Source organism: Stigmatopora argus, chromosome 1 (assembly GCF_051989625.1).
Source record: "Stigmatopora argus isolate UIUO_Sarg chromosome 1, RoL_Sarg_1.0, whole genome shotgun sequence".
Lineage (NCBI taxonomy): Eukaryota > Metazoa > Chordata > Actinopteri > Syngnathiformes > Syngnathidae > Stigmatopora > Stigmatopora argus.
Window position 1 is genome coordinate 22,743,772 of NC_135387.1, and position 17,335 is coordinate 22,761,106.

Genomic DNA, 17,335 nt, shown 5'->3' on the forward strand with positions numbered 1-17,335 from the left:
AAGAAGTAGCATAATTTAAAAAAAATTTAAAGCATCTTATTGATGGATTTTTGGAACACGAGGGAGATGTATCTGAAGTACTACTGTAGTAGTAAAAGTAGTAGTGGTATTAAGACGAAGATAATAGTGTAGTGGCAGCGACAGGAACAATATGTAGTTAAGTTCCTTAAAAAATGAGTTAAAAAAGGTGTGATGACTGCCATAATCCAAAATTATACTGTGTTAAGTAAATGAAAAGATGCAATGTAGAGCACGTTTAAGCAAATGGGAGATTCAACTAGCAGGAGAAATCAATTCAAACCGCAGGGCAAATGCATTAGGACAATTCGTTGAATCTTTCAAAAAAATCATGCTTATCTTCCCCAGTCTGCATTTGCTCTTTTCTTATCTCCAATGTGTCTCTGCTGTATTGCAGCGACCCATATTCCTGCAATCTGATAAAAACAGTTATCAATATGATTCACTTTCCCCAACAAATCTATCAGGTACGTAACATGCACACCATATCCAAGTATATCTTTGTAAAAGCCCCTTTGTTTTTATATGAACTATTCACAAAATAAGATGCAGAAAGGCTAAAACAGAAACGTCAAAATAAGAAACTTGTTACCGTACTTACTGCAATGTGGTGACAGGAAGCAGCTGTGGAAGAATTGGAGTCTCCCGACACCAGCGGCTAATGTCACAGACAATAAATCACAAGTGTAACCACTTAAACTGTTATTCTGCACAATTTTATCTATTATGTGTGAGGGTGTGTGTGTTTGTGTATCAGCTGTCCAGGAAGTTAAAGTATCAGTAATCTTCCAGATCATAAATGTACGTAGAGCCGACCACCATATGTGGCATTGCAATCGCCGACTGCAATCATTTTTGAAAAGATATTTCAGAATGCAAAACACTCCAAAAAATTCGGACAAAAGAAAAAAAACTGCTGCTGCTTATTGTGTTTGGAGTGAGTATGGCTGAGCTTCCAACCAGGGCCTGGAAAATATAAATTTTGTCAGAAATATATTTGTCTCGCAAAATAATTATATTATAATTTAGGCCGCAGAAAATAAATATATTTAGATTTTCGCCGTCGAAAACAATGATTGAAAATTATTGCAATATATTTCTAAATCCAGCTTTTAATATTTTGAAAATTTACAAAAGATAATCGGTGTGTAACTCGCTAAGTTTCAAGGAAATGTATCACCCTCCGAACAAGCATTGGATGATATGATACGAGAGAAGAACTTGCGATCCCGAAAACATTGGTTAGTGTGCAAAACTGTTGCATTTCCAAAAACGTGAGGGATATGCTGTGTCTGTGGTCGTCAAAAACAATTGAAGCCATACTGAAAAATCGACCTGCGTAAAATGGAGTCTCACCAGCGCTTCTCGGACATGTGGAGTCAATGTTGAGCACGGAAAAACGTTCGCAATTAGTGGTGCGCGGCTCAAAGCGTGCAACGTGGGGAAATGCATGAGCCAATCAACTAGCTCTAATCGTCCCGAAATTTGTTTCATCTTAATTTTTGCAACATCGGCAACCACTTCAAATATCATTGCCAAATCACGTACATCTCCACAAATCTTCCACGCTTTCAGCAATTTATTTCATTTTTTTAAGCATTTACTTGTCCAAACCCCATTACATGACACTGACGACATGAATGGAAAAGTATCCGGTATACTATTTTACTTTCAACTTCACTCAGATTTGCGCTCAGATAGCGCTCAGATTTGTAATTAATGCTTGATAAATTACAACCATGTAAACAGGCTCCAGGCATGTTTATTAAAGACATTTTAGGAAAACACAACCTGGTAAACAACGTAATTTTTTGTGAAAGTCCATTTTCCACTGGCTGGTTGTCACATAGCAGCAAACAATATGTTGTCTCAGAGCACAAATAGCTAAATTCTTTAGTTTGTTTGTTTATTGATGGCTTTCTGTACACTAGAGTGTAATAAAAAAACTATAGCTGAAACCTTCTATAACAGAGATTTAGCCGCCTTCTTTCTCTTTATTCAACTTACCTTTGCTTTTACCTGTCCTAAGTCTTTTGAGAAAGAGTAACACGCAGAATAAATTTGTTGTTTGTGCGTGTGTGTGTGTGTGTGTGTGTGTGTGTGTGTGTGTGTGTCAGTGTGTGTGTGTGTGTGTGTGTGTGTGTGTGTGTTGAGTTCTGGTGGAACATTAATGGTGTCAGTGACATGCTGTGCAGCAATGTGTGGCTGTTATATTAGTGTGCAGCAGAACACAGTGACTGTCATGCCAACACGTTTGTTGCATCAATGCAAGGTCCCGTTCAAATTCCAAATTCAAAATGATGATGTCAAATAACCAAATCAGTTCAGAGCTATAAAGGCAATTAATTTTTCAACCAAACTAATTTAGGAAAAGTATACATCTAAAGTCAACCAATAAATGATATGATTTTAGAATACCACATAGGAAACCATTTATTTAGTGAGAATTAAAGATATGTTTTCTTTGACTAGCAAGATCAAAAGTTACCAGATTCATACTCAAAACGGTAAAACTCCATGGCTTTAAAGGAATTCGCTACTTACATTTTTGAAATGCCTTCACAATTAAAAGCAGCAAAAAAGGTTTATGATAGAACAACACAGCTGGGCGGTGGGTATTCCTCATTCTACGAAAAAAATACTCTTGAACAAATGAAAAGTCAAAAAGCAACCTTGGATCGAGGGTGTCAAAGCTAAATTGTTGTAAATATCAACAAAGTGTATTGCACTGCAAAGCCATGTTCAATACAACCCAAGCTTGCAAGGCCCAAACATATGGCACTACTATTTGAATGTCTGTGTGCATGTGTTATTTATTTATTTTTTCACTGCTCTAAATGCTCAAGTAACCTCACACTGCCTCATTATGTTAAACACTGACTTTGATTGAGGACTCAGTTAATAGGCGGAAATCAGAGAAGGATATTGTTCAGCAACATGTTGACATGGCAAGACATTTTGTTCAATGTAATTATCATATCTTTCCCTAATTAACATATTAACATTTGTCATGCTGGTTAACGTTTGGTCTCTGTATGTGTGCCCCCCCATCGCATTTCTTTCAACACCATCTAGCAGTTTAATTAACGCCATCACTGTCCAAACATGTCTCATTTTATTAAAATGTAGTAATTAAAATTATTATTGTTAAGGATAAATGGATCAGAAAGTGTTAACATCATTACACTATCACATGCAAATTCCCTCCATATTAAGTAATTCAAGGTGAAAAGTGTATTTTCACAAGGTAAAAAAATATTTTCAGTTGGCCCCACCATTGGCTACATCTACATGCAATATGATTTGGATAAAAGCCAACATTATTATTGTTTTAGTTTAAGGACGTTTGGAATTCTCTGTTTACATGCGGAATCATACATTTATCTCATCTAATTTTCTGAACCGCTTTATCCTCATTAGGGTCGCGGGGGGTGCTGTCGAAAGACGTTTGGTCCCCGGACGATTGGTAGACCGGACGTTTGGTCGACCGGACGTTTGGTAGAACGGACGTTTGTTAGAACAGACGTTTGGTAGAACGGACGGTTTGGTCGCCGGGTTCGCTCGCTGTCAAATTATGACAGAGTTTGCTGTTGATATTTTGATATTAGATATTAAACTCTCTCTCTCTTTCATTCTAATTTTGAGAGCTGGTTTCAACAGTAACAACCCGGCGACCAAACGTCCGTTCTACCAAACGTCCGTTCTACCAAACGTCCGTTCTACCAAACGTCCGTTCTACCAAACGTCCGTTCTACCCAATTTCCGGGGACCAAACGTCCGGGTACCAAACGTCCGGGGACCAAACGTCTTTCGACGAAACGTCCGAGTACCCTCACACCCATACTTAGGGGCAATTTAGAGTGTCCAGTCAGCCTACCATGCATGTTTTTGGAATGTGGGAGGAAACCAGAGTACTTGGAGGTAACCCACGCAGGCCCGGGAGGAACATGCAAATTCCACACAAGTGAACCGACCTGGATTTGAACCCAGGACCCCAGAGCTGTGAGGCCGAAGCGCTAACCACTCGCTTCACCGGGCCACCATCATACATTCATTTTTTGTACAGCTTATCCTCACAAGGATCACAGGGGGTGCTGGAGCCTATCCTAACCAACTACACCAGGCTGGGGACAAACGCTTCAAACAAGACTCTATGTCATATAACAATAGCAGCAAACTTAAAAAAAGAGCAACTGAGCCTTCTGTGGCAGCCATTTCATCAGATAGACAGGGAAAAAAGGCAAAAGCATACACAAAAAACTCCCTAGAGTATAAAACAGATTCGCCTGCACTTCCCTTCATGACGCTTCACAAAGACACAGCTTTCATGCTGTGATTCGATATTTACCTGGTCGATATTGGACAAGACTGCAAGTCCAATTGAAACCACCGCGCACCAGAAAGAAAGGGAAAGTCAGACTGGCTTACCAGGCTACTTTCTACTACCGCTTCATTTTCAAGTCGTTGACGACATGAATTAATAATTTATTCATTAATTGAATATTGTCATTGTCATTTTTAAATTCAAGGATTTGAAGTGTCTTTTTTCTAAACCTTTTTCGGTAAAAAATAAATTCGAAACAAATATGTGAAGAATGTGGTTATAAAATATGTGGAGAATGTGGTTATATACAATGTTAATGAAGTTGCAACTGATTATTCGAGTGAAAAAACCTTTACCACAAGGCATAGTGTGGGGTCATGAAACAAAACAGAACACCCTGACCAAGAGTTCTCTGTACATTTCAAGGGCATTCAACTTTGTTTTGAAAGGAATCAAGCCCTCTACAGTGGTCAGACATGGAAACGCATCTGTGGATTCTCATTTCTGGGCAGGGAACTTTAACAGCATAAATTTGCTATCTTAATGTAAGACCTTTTCAGCCAGGAAAGCCACCCCGCTTCTGAGATGCACAAGATATTTTGTCTCTGTTGTGAGAAATCTATGATGTGAAGAGATTTAATTAAGATAGGCTGAGGAGTCATAATTAATTCTGCTACTCTGTGATTCAGAAGTATTGCCAGGAACACAGTAAAGACTCAAGTAGAATAAATTGTGAATCTGTGTTCGTGTTTGAATATGTGCCCTGACATCTTTTCGTCTAGTGTTCGTTATGAAGTATTTGCTTCTATATGATCCCAAAGCTGACAAATTTACATTCGTTTGGACAAAATGCTGTGCTCAAAGTGCAAGTAAACATGTAGCCTTTTTTGTTCCCTAATGTCCCACGGAATCAGATCAAATAATATGAGTCTTAGTGTATACTTTTGTGTGTCTGGCAAGAACTACCTCAGGAGAACTCTGTTAGACACCAAAATCAACCTGCTGACAGAAAACTCATTTGAAAAAGGTTACACTTACCAAAGCAAACTATTAAACCACAGAGAGATCAACATGATGTTGGAGCAGAATGAAAGATTGCAGACCGAGACATATCAGAACTATATATCATCTGAGAAATGAAAAGTGAGTTACCGATTCAAGCAAGGTATCACAGAATTCCGCATCCAAAGGATAAGTTTCAATATGTTCCCACATAAATACACCAAATTCTATTATTCAATTTACATGTGTTTACGTCTTAAAGTTGGTTTCTGTAAAAAAGCTGTTTTCTGTGATTACTTAATGCACTGTATTTGGTCAAGTGGGGACACTATCATCCAAAAACCAGATCATAGCAAGCGAGCGCACTGATGGTTATGGAACAGGCTTGAGTGATCAAATTGTCACCACACACAAATCTGACCCAACAGACAGAATTAAACTGCCCATTAGCAAAGCTTTCTAGTTCTAGCCAAACATTTAACAACCGTCTTATCATTAAAAAGCAAACAAGCACTAAATAGCATGGGTGAGTCGTGTTGTGCATAGCTAATTAAATGCTGTTTTGTGACTTTTCTCATTGTTTGGACTGGTGATTATAGGTCATTCATCTTGTGGGGAGGGGTTCTTCACATTAATATGTGTGGTTGACAGCATAAATATCTAAAAGCAAGGATAATTTGTCCCCCAACACTCTGGATATACTCGTTCCGATTTGTAAAATAACTTTAAAATCTCTAGGCTAAAAAGGACGTCTCATCAACAAACTAAGCTGCTCAAAAATGCATGCTCCATGGCATCCTTGTCTGTGATTGCATGTAATTAAGAACCGGGCAGTGGAGTGTCCTTGGCGTGGAGGACAGATTCTGCAGAAGTCCTGCTGGTGCACTTTGGACCGGATTTGACTAATGGCATGGTTATATTAGCGCTTGGAAGCTGGGGAGCAACAATTAATTCACCCTCCACCAGTACCAAACCTCCAAATAGTGTCCAACTCCTCAATTGAGGCAGACTGTAATTGTCTCACTAATCTCCATGGCGTTAAATGACCCGGGGAAACTGTGTCCCAATAGACAGGCTTAATCCACTGATTGGAGGCTTTTTATTTTTCTTGGGATATTTAAAATAAAAAAAGGCATGATGATGGAAAGCCAACAGAAATATTGGAGAGGTAATTAAGAGCCAGCAGCACTTTTTAAATGCTTGACTTGTGCAGAGAAAAAACTGCACCCCCAAACACTGAAAATACATGATGAATGCTGGGCTCGGTCCATCAGCAGAATTTTATAGAGAAAATAATATCAGTGCACAGCAGACTTCACACTAGAGAATTCTGTTCAGGGACAATATTACTGTTTGCTATTTTTCCATTCACTTTAAATCATTAAAATTAAAATGTATTCGAGTGGTAAATTAAATGCATTTTGGCACACAACATCTTCATATGAAGATTTTGAGGGAAAGGCAGAGTAAATCATTCATTCATTCAGCATCCGTACCACTTATCATCCCAAGGGTCCCAAACCACTCTCCACTGTGCCGCCAGAGTAAATCAATGATCAATTAATTCACTACCACAATCTCTCAAGAAAGTTAGTGGCCTATGAAAGACAACATTCTTGTAATAAGACACAACTATATTACTTCTCCACCTCCCGCCACAAAAATATGACCAGGTTAGGCCATGACAGAGTACATACTACCTTAAAAGTAGCACTCAAGCATCACCATTGTTTTCCCTTTAGGCACACTGCGTTGATGCAGACCAAAAAGGAGGAAGATCCATTATCTTTAGAACTTGTAAAAGCCCAACCCAGGCCATTGCAAAACTACACAACCAAAATCTATCAAGCACCATCGCATGCTACCACTGATAAATATTCATGCTCAGGCTCGAAACAGATCTGTTGGCTTAAAGTAAAGGTTGCAAACACGCGGAACACAAGTAAAAACGCAAAGAGGGATAGGATGAAATTTGCGGATTATCTTGTCCTAAAACTGGTCAGATGGTGTAAAACACGGAAAGACCTCATCATAAGGATGGACAAGATTACCGTATTTTCACGACTATAAGGCGCACCCTCAATGAATGACACTTTTTTTTTCTCCATATGTAAAGCACACTGGATTGTAGGTGCCCTGTCTATTTTGGAAAAAAAAAAAGACTCTTAAGTGTGCCTTATAGTCGTGAAAATACGGTAGTTTAGTTCAGTAAGATAAAAAAACAAATACCCTCTACACACAAACACTAACATTTGCAGTTAATATTCTTAACTGTCCATCTAATGACAAAACTAAGAAAAAGACCATTTATACAAAGGGTAATAATAGGATTGATTCTAATAATTTTCTTCTATATGGAGTATGATATCTCCACACTATAAGAAAGAACACAAGACTTACCATCAGGAGGCTGAGCAGGCGTAAAGTGGGGAGGTTTGTCTGAAAAAGATAAGAGGGTAAAAAAGGTTAGTTCCTAGAACACAGCAGTATTGGTGCCATACGATATGCAGGTACATATAGTATCATATATGGGAATATTAGTAAGTCTGAAAAAACACCTGACACCAATTATTTTCAGTATTGAGTGTTCAATGTATCAACATTTCACATAACAAAAAAACTCAATGCCAGGCTTCTCATTGAGCCCCAGATCCCACTCGGGGCAGCAATTAAATGGAGTGCAGCTAACATCTCTCTGCACTCAGATGCCTGTCCCACCAAATTGAGCCCCCTGGTGGTCAAGGCTACCAGTGCATTATATTTTACACCCTGCCTCACCCTGCACGACTCCGGACTAAAGAGCATAATGAGGACGATAAAACAGATCAATTAACATAAGAGACTTATGCCATTCCCCACAAGCCTTACCCGGACATCCCAAGATTGGGATGGAACTGACTTTTAAATGGAAACTGGCAGAGAATTGCTTGTCAACAGCTAGGGGCTTCAGAGGGAGGAAGCGAGAGGGGACAGCATGACGTGGAAGGACTAGGCTAGGCTTGAAGTGAATAATGAAGTGTCTGCTGAAGCTGTGTCCCAGTCAGTCATGACGAATGCTTATTTCCATTGGGTAGGACGTTACTACACAGTGGCAGCGCTGCGAGATAAATATAGAGCACATATGTAAAATGTCTGGGGACAAACCTCTTCGATAATTAAACACAAAGTTGGGCGAGACGACTCAGCACACCCCTGGACAGACACGCAAAATATTTCCACATGACTAAGGAGGGCCATTTTTATTCCATCATGAGTTTCCTCCAAGGTTTTAAGTTGTTTGTCATGTCAACTGATATTCAGAAGGCACATGGCAACAGAGAGAGAACACATACAAACACATAGAAGCGTTCAAAGAGAAAGGTGAGGGCGGGGGAAGAAAAAACACCTCTTGCCATTTTCAAAGACATGATAAGGTCTTTTCATAAACATATTAGTCTCTCACTATCTTACGTTCTTGACACAGTAGCTGGTTGTGTGAATGTCACCGTGTGAACATCATTCAGGCAATATCTTTAGCAGATCAATAAGTGTCTGAGGTTGACATTTAGCCATGTGCAGGAAGATGTATGGTATTTTGGAGCGTCATTTTTGCCTTTTGTGGGTTTGTGTATAATACAGATGAGAAAAAAACAAGGTAAATATTGGATTTACAGTACTTCATCCATCTTTCAGTACACTTTTTTCTTCCCAAATTTCATTTAGGAGGTTGGTGCGAAATTCTGAAATGAGGTTAGAAATGATCCATGCCACAAAAGAACAGCAACACGAAGAGCACAGGATAGAAAAGATTAAACAGCATGGAAGCAAAATTGGAGTGACAGAGCCAACTGGATTTTGGACTCTGATACAACCTTATCTGCACTTGAAATAATATGTAAACAGTGATCTTGATTTCAGTAGAGTGTAAGTACACACTTAAAAACGAAGTATTGAAACCACTAAATACAGTACACCGTTATTATACAGACCACGCACTGTGTATCTGAGTCTAATTGAACAGTTTTGCATGCAGGTTTTAAGTGATAAAAACATAGTAAAGTCAAGTATGTTTAGTTTGTTTATGTTAAAAAAATGAAATTAGCTATGTATGCTAGATTTAAAAGGCATCAACCTACAGTTATTGAGGAAGAGGAGCACGGCAAATCCCAACGTTGATGTGGCCAGCAGGATCAAGCAGATGTTGCAAGGAATCATGAAGTAGCGGACCACCAGAGACACTTTATGCTGGTACCGCCGGTCTCTTTCAGGTGGTGTTGGCGAAGGGTAATGGCACCCCGCCATGGTCCACTCCATTGACCCCCTTCCCTCCAGAGCGCCCGAGGAGACAACGGGGCGTGGTGGGCGTCGAGAGGCGCCCAAAGACCCGTTGGAGAAAATGATGGCGGTCAAGTTGACAACAAGGAATGAAGAAAAGACGCCCAAAACACAAATGTAATGGTCCGGTTTTCAGGTGCGTTTCCAGCCGTGGACTGTTACTGGAAGGCGATGCTCGTTTCCGGCAGAGATTGGCAGCTGCAAACTTTCAGCCGTGTCCAGGCAGTGCATTTTTAAACAAAATAAAATCCACGTGGGGGAAAGGTTAGACAGAGGGGGACTTGTTGGACGAAGCCCACCACCTGTCCATACTACCCCCTACTATCTACATCCTGTTGCTACCCCTCAGGGAAACATTAATGGTCTTTCAGTGTGAAATATGAATGAATTGCAGAAGTGTGTTAATTCTTACAGCGAAAATATAAATGTATGATAGAAGCAGGTTGTGAGAAAGCGGTTGTAAAAATGTGTATTGGACTGCTATCTCTCCAATTTACGTGACAAAGAAAGTATGGTTTAAAATGTAATATATCCACATGGAAAATGTCAACTCCGACAGGACTCCTCTTCTGTCTTTTGTGGTGACCCTGATTGCCGATTAGACGTTGCTTGATAAGTAGGTTCCCTCCTCTTAAAAGCCTTCGGATCTTTGTCAATATCCCTTAGAAAGCATGCCAAGGTCTGATGCTCACCAACAGCACGTGTCAAGTGTTTCCTTAAGAGCCAAGCATCTTATTCCATCTTCAAGAAACCTCAGTGCTTGCTGCTCTCGTGAACAGCAATTTGCTCCTCTAACTTAACCCAGCTGTTTCTTTGTATCCAACGGGCAAGCTGGTCACAGTGAAGAGATATACTACAAGCACACCACATGAGAACCTGACACCAGCAGTGGAGCGTATCTGCTGCAGCTGATTAGCAGCTGGATGCCTTGAAAAAAAGAGAGCATATGCTCCTGGGCTTGTTATTTTTTCTACACTTCTCAATGTCTGAAGAAGTTTCTAAATACAGGAGAAGTTGAGGATTGAAATCCTGTCAGCTGTCTGAGTGATTTCATGAGGATGTGAAGATTGACACAATGAAACAACTCAATGAGGGTGGAAAGTGTAACGCAACCAGAGGTGGAGATTTTTGATGCCTTCTTAGAATATATCACCACCAGGAGTCAAAATTCCAATTGCAAAAATGAGGAGGAAAAAGCATTGCAGCCCGAGGCTATTCATCATGTTCTGTTACAAGTCCTTGAAGGGAAAAAAAAACTTCTTTACTTTCTTCACGCTCAGCTGTCAGCTGTTTTTTTACGCTTCCCTGAGTATCCATTCCTTGGGATCGTCTCTGTCCATGCCCACTGTTTTGGCCACGTGGATTTATGTGTCTCTTGTCTGAGGTAGACCCTCACAGCGAACAGCAGCCAAAACGGCAAAGCAGACTCCGGGAATTCAAAGCACAGTAATCCCCCAGCAGCAGGTAGCGGTCCCAGTGTCAACACCGTCAGCCGACGGAGGCGAGTGAGCCGGTGAGCCAAGTCAGATCACAGATGTAGTAAGGGAGAGAGAGCGGGTGAGAGATGGGGGTGGGAAGTAAATGAGAGGGGCGGAGGAGTGTTGGCAAAAAGCAAAACGAGCCTCTTTACACTTTGGTCCGCTGAATCAATTTTTTTCCCTAAGAGAAACAACAACAGCAGTGTTTCTGATTTCCCAAACACTCCTCTTGAGCGCTTTGCCGGCAAAATGGATGAGTGCATCATATGAGCGAGAGAGAGAAACAGAGAGAGAGAGAGAGAGAGAGAGAGAGAGAGAGAGGGAGGGAGGGAGAGAGAGAGAGAGAGAGAGAGAGAGAGAGAGAGAGAGAGAGAGAGAGAGAGAGAGAGAGAGAGAGATGGGGGGCGTTGGACAAGAGGCTGTCTTAACAAAAGGGAAAAGGGAGGAGGGGTTGGAAATTGTACGAGCAAGGAAAAAAGCCTTCGCCGAATAGCTCCTTCGCTCTAACAGTGAGGGGAGGGCAACGATAGTGTAGCGGCCAAACAAAAGAACTCCGAGGTCTTGAGAAATGTCAGCCAACTCCATTGGTTTAGGAATCTAACCAAAAGAATTGCTACTACAAAAGTGTGTTTACAAACCATTAGCCAACAGGTTTTGATTAGCTCACCAGTGGGCCAAAGACTTCATTTAAAACCCTCTTTTGTTATGTACATTAAAGAACCTTGTTTGTTGATAAAATTGGGTGAAAATCGCATCCTATGTCAGAGCGATATTTACGTGAACATTAATGCTGTCGGATTAGATTTTTCAATTTCAGCAAAGTTTTCCCTTTTGAAACAGAAATGAGGAATTTCAAAATAAAGTGCATTCTCTAGAACGGCATTCGACTGGGCTTCCTTGAGGTGAGTAAGAAAATAATCATCACAATTCCCCTGTTGATCAATGTACCGGTAGTTAAATGACAATTTGACATCCTAATCAAGAAGTAATAATGTAATAGGTATTTTCTTAAATTACAACTTAACACAAGATGGCTTTCATCCATGTGTAGTACACTAAGCACCATTTAAAGAAATGTAATGAGCATTTGTTGCTCAGAATGATGAGATAAAAAAATTCAACTTTGCAAGAAGTGAAGCACCTTGGAACCAATAACAACAAAAACGAAATACTAGATGATAATCACTTTGTTAAGACTGCCATGTTACATTAATTACAATAACGATGCTCAGAGAAATCATAACAGGTGTGTGCGTGAATCAATTTGCCTTGCCTTATATCACGTATGTCTTGACTGTAACGGAGTTAAAACTGAATGAAGAGCACCTCTCCTGTTTGCCTTCAAGTATTGCTTTCCATTTTGCCCCAATACAATTCAACATTTGACAATCATGCCCTTGCTTATACCAATACTAGAAAACCCTCAAGCTTTGCTATTTGCACCTCTGGCTAAATGCAAGCGGTGTGGAGGCATTTGTATCCATATCATAGCATTAATTTTTGAAAAGGTATTTTTAAAAAGCCATTCATCATCACTTTCCTAATGGGATAATGAGGTCATGCTACGTTTCAGCTTGGAATAAACTCAACGACAGCAGGCGGCAGATGCGAGGCGGGATCGGGCATCAATTATTAATGTTTCTTCACTCTCTCATGTTCTCTGTCTCCCCGAGCTCAGTCTCTGCCTCCATCTTCATCACTGCCATTCGCTCTTTGCCACACTTGTCGCACATTCACAGACACAGCCCGCCGAAAACCAAGAGTTCAGCACTCGTTGATGCTGTAATCATTTTCATTATCAACTAAACAGAGATGCCTCAACAACCTTTAAGGCGCAGCAGATCAAACAATTGTGAGCCAGATTTACAGGCTGACTGGTATATATTGTTATTGTGGTCTGTTTATGGAGTTCATCAGTTCCGTAACTGTGTGCGCGATTGAAGATGAGTATAGCAACCGCATCCGGACAATGAAATGCTGCATCCTCCCACCAGAGGGGGACATGGATCTGGCAGGAGCTCTCATCCACATCAAAGCAGAGCGGCTTTGATCCATTTTTTATGCCACCAGTACCACACAAGGTTAACATCTCTCTCACGAAGCCTTTGAAATTACAAATACCATTAATGGAGTCAAAGGAGCTGCTCTCTCCTCTTTAATGAAGATGACGGGAAGAGGGGGCAAAAAATAAGTTTTGCACTTCTTACTGTTTGTGTGCCAAGAGAGACGTTTGTCGAGTTTAATCAGTGATTGGCTGCGACGGGTTAAAAAAAAGTCTTTGGTTGGTGTGGTTTGTGGGTTGACGCTTTAAAACGCATACAACAGCTGGCTGTGCTGCATAATAATTGGTTCCCCTAAAAGCCGCAGGGTTTATCAGAAATCTAGGGAAGGAAAGGCTTGCCTTTAAAGAGCACAACGAGACATGAGAGACTCCTTGCGTCATTTTTTATGTACCACAGAAGTTGAACGCCCGCCAGCACCACTCGTACAATTGGGAGCTTCATCGAAGTTTTCGGAGCATTATTGGATTCATTCGGAATGTATATGTATGGACAATGTTCCCTCTAAGCTGCGCGCGTGCGCAATTGCGCACTACTCTCGTCTTCTCTGCGCACAGCAAATCATATGGAGCGCACAAAATAAAATCCCAATTATTATTTTTTTAATAATTTTTTAAAAAAAAAATTAGCTGTGAGGCCGACGTGCGAACCACTCATCCGCCGGGCCGCCCATTCATAGATATTAATAATTACATTTTATTATTACTAAATCATTTATGTGTAGTAGACATACACCTGCTTATGGCAGGTGTGATACTGGTGTGTGCCCATAGCGAACAATGATGATGTTGCTCATACCGGTACTCAGTGTGCTCAGGGAGGTTGTCTTTCTGCCCAGACAAACAAAAAATTAGACTGAACATTGTGTATGGGCAGGATTTTTGAAAAGAAATGTAATGCTGCTATTGGTAAATCGAAAGCAACACGAGTAAATGTTTAAACTCCCTGGGTTTTAAGTTGCACTTATGAATGCAATACCGGACTGCTTTTACTGACATTCATTTTTCGAAGTGTTCCTGAGCTCATGTTGTGAGATTCTTCACACCTTGATATTGTTTATTGATGCAGTAGCCTGAGGGATTGAAGGGAAATAAATGTTAGTTTTTGGCCTTATTTATATTATGGACCTTAGTTGATAAAATCCCTAGCTCGTTAATTAATTTGAACATTAAATATCTTTGTAGTGTATTCAATAAAATTTAGCTTGGATATGAGAATCAACTAGGTGGCCCGGCAAATGAATGGTTAGCGCGTCAGCCTCACAGCTTTGGGGTCCTGGGTTCAAATTCAGGTCGGTCCACCTGTGTGGAGTTTGCATGATCTCCCCGGGTCTGTGTGGGTTTCTTCCGGTTTCCTCCCACATTCCAAAAACATGTATGGTAGGCTGATTGGACACTGTAAATTGCCCCCAGGTGCGGGTGTGAGTGTGCATGGTTGTCCTTCTCCTTGTGCCCTGCGATCGGCTAGCCACCGATTCAGGGTGTCCCCCCGCCCATGGACTTGGCCAGACCGCATTTCAAATGATTCTGGGAATAACCATTATACACACGAAAGTTATTTTTAATACTTAATACAGGACGTTAAAAAAAAAAGGAAAAAAACTCCACCACACATGCATATATGCCGTAGGTGTACCAAACGTGCATGAGTGTACTGTTTTGCATTTTAAAATTTTAAACTGTTGTAGACCAGTATAAAGTATCAAAAAAAGAACACTTTTGGAATTAAGAATTTTGCGGCTTATTTCATAAATATATATACAACATTATGGAAAAGCAGTACTTTTCTCTTTTGGTCCTGCGTCCTGGAAAGACTGTGAACTGCTTCTTCCAATAAGCAAGTAGTAGTAGTTTCCAAGGGAATATACAAGTCTTAAATTAAAACCAAGGTGTAAAGAAAAGTACCTTATCAATTGAACAATTAAGAATCGTCTAACTACGAATATCATACATGTTATTTAAAATAGATTCTATAAACATTACTTTTTTCTGTATAGTAAGTACTTATGACCATATACCCTGTAGTACATTACAAAACAGGTGGAATGGACCCTTTTCATCTGGGATAGGCTCCAGCACCCCGTGACCCTAATGAGGATAAACCGGTTCAGAAAATGAATGAATGGATGAATGAGATTCAATTAATTGTTTCAGTTTTTGTTCATGTTTTATAATTGGCCCAAATTCATTGGAATTGGATTAGCGAGGAAAAAAAAAACAATATCAACAAGACTTTTTAAAAGGCTGAAATTCTTAAAAACTGAACAAATTATTTTTTTATGGAAATTGAATTAAACACACCATAACAAACTATGACATCAACCCACCCATCAGCTATCCATTAGAAATTCCAAATCATTCATATGCATTCAAGGCCACACATTGTGCTTTAGGGTCATTAGTTTGACATGTGTTGAATCCTTTATGTGCAGCGAGGCATACAGCTGAGTTTGCAGGGGGAAGGCCCTCTGCAGGTGGGCCAATTGTCCTAAGGAGGTATTAATTCTCATAATTAATCAGCCCTGGCGACACAGCTTTAACCTCTGTTGAGATGTGCATTGTGTTTGCCTTTTTATTGGCCCTTTAGAGCATACTAACACACAATACTGGACAGGATGCTGAGCCAACCCTATTCTATTGAAACAGATTGTCTAAAGAGCGAGTAGTTTGTTGAAATATTGGCCACTCCTGCTTGTAACGTAGCCTCAATGGTCTTTTTAAGCAGCAGCAAAAAAAAACTTGTGATTTTAAAAAGTAGATATTTCAATGGAGTGCAAATAGGATAAGAATCCATGCCCTTTAGCACGTGTGGACAGGTACACGTATCTATTTCAACTTTAAAATAACATTCATCTCCAGGCATACCTGAGGTAAAGGAGTCTTCTTCTTTACTCTTTTTCATAACTATGCAGGGAAAAGTTTCAGAGCAAACACTGCTATGCCCCAATCAAAAAAAAAATACAGCTATTCACAGTTAGCTATCAATGCTGATGCCCAAAAATGAACACTTCTTTCATGAAAACCATTAGTTTTATTTTAATAAGCATCAGGCCTGGCAAAATATTCAGTTTGCCATTCCAATTCTATCAAAAGCCCTTATGTGCCTTTTTTAACTACAAATCCCACCCACAACCACCAACCCCCACACCCCCTCAACAGTGTTTGTGATTTTTCGTTGCCTGCATTCGGATATTTCTCTAAACAGAGCAGAGCAACACACAGATGTAACACAAGCATGTGAAGCCATTCCATAGCTCTTCCCGTTCATTTGCATTTAAAGAACAGAGCTCGTTCCAGTTTTTCTCTGCCTGTCTCGGTCACTGGTTGCTGGCAGCCTGTCGACTTGGATCTTCTCTAAAAGAGGAATCGGGCCATATTAATTGACCGAGTACGTTGAGATTCGGTCCATACAGTAAATGAGATTACCACCAATTTAATATGCTCATCACGTTGACCTATTAAAGTAGTCTGTCTGTGGAGTTTCTGCTTTTATACGGGCACACTAATACCTTCGCAATCAATAGCATTCCTGTTACTTTCAATAGTCTGCAGAGTGGAATCATGCCAAATTGGGAAAATGTCATTTGTTGCAAATGCAATCACAAAATTACAAAATTAATTGCCTGGTTACCAACATATTTCATTATATATTGCTATATTAATATTTGAAAAATTTTCAGCAGATGACTTAAATAGCTCTGTTTGGGAAGACCTTGTTTGACTCACCATGACCACATTGTATTCATATAATACTATTTCATCTAGGCTAAGGGGGTTCATTTAGGAATGGTTAAGATTGTTGTATATAAAATGGATCAAACCAAAAGTTAGTAGAAAAAAATTATAATTGTCCTGCGATGCGTGCTCAAACAATATTTTGATCAGGTTTAGTATTTTAAACTATATAACCCATATCCTATATTTATTTTTATGCAAATATGACTTTTTTTGCAATATTTTTTTTTCTCCGTTTTCTCTCATCCACTTTTTGTGCAGTTAAAAATGGTCTAAACAAAGCCCATCCTGATTTTTTTTGTATGTGGTCTTTCATCTAAAATAAACAAATCTTATCTGAGTCCAAAGGGAAATCCAGCCTATATAAAAAGAGTAGATTTAATGTTTATGTACATGTGGCTGAGT

The 17,335-nt window shown here is 39.9% G+C and overlaps 1 protein-coding gene across 8 annotated transcripts in view; it reads right to left on the bottom strand.

The window, feature by feature from the left end:
* The window catches only part of agrn (agrin), a 186,360-nt gene that overhangs the window by 116,755 nt on the left and 52,270 nt on the right, over nt 1-17,335 (bottom strand). For 6 of the 8 annotated variants that reach the window (XM_077609141.1, XM_077609116.1, XM_077609107.1 and 3 more), the window contains exon 3: nt 7,745-7,783. In XM_077609141.1, coding sequence (XP_077465267.1) covers nt 7,745-7,783 — 39 coding nt within the window. Of the gene's footprint in view, nt 1-7,744; nt 7,784-9,459; nt 11,370-17,335 lie in introns of those variants that run through there. The other 2 variants (XM_077609156.1, XM_077609133.1) reach the window with 1 other exon arrangement.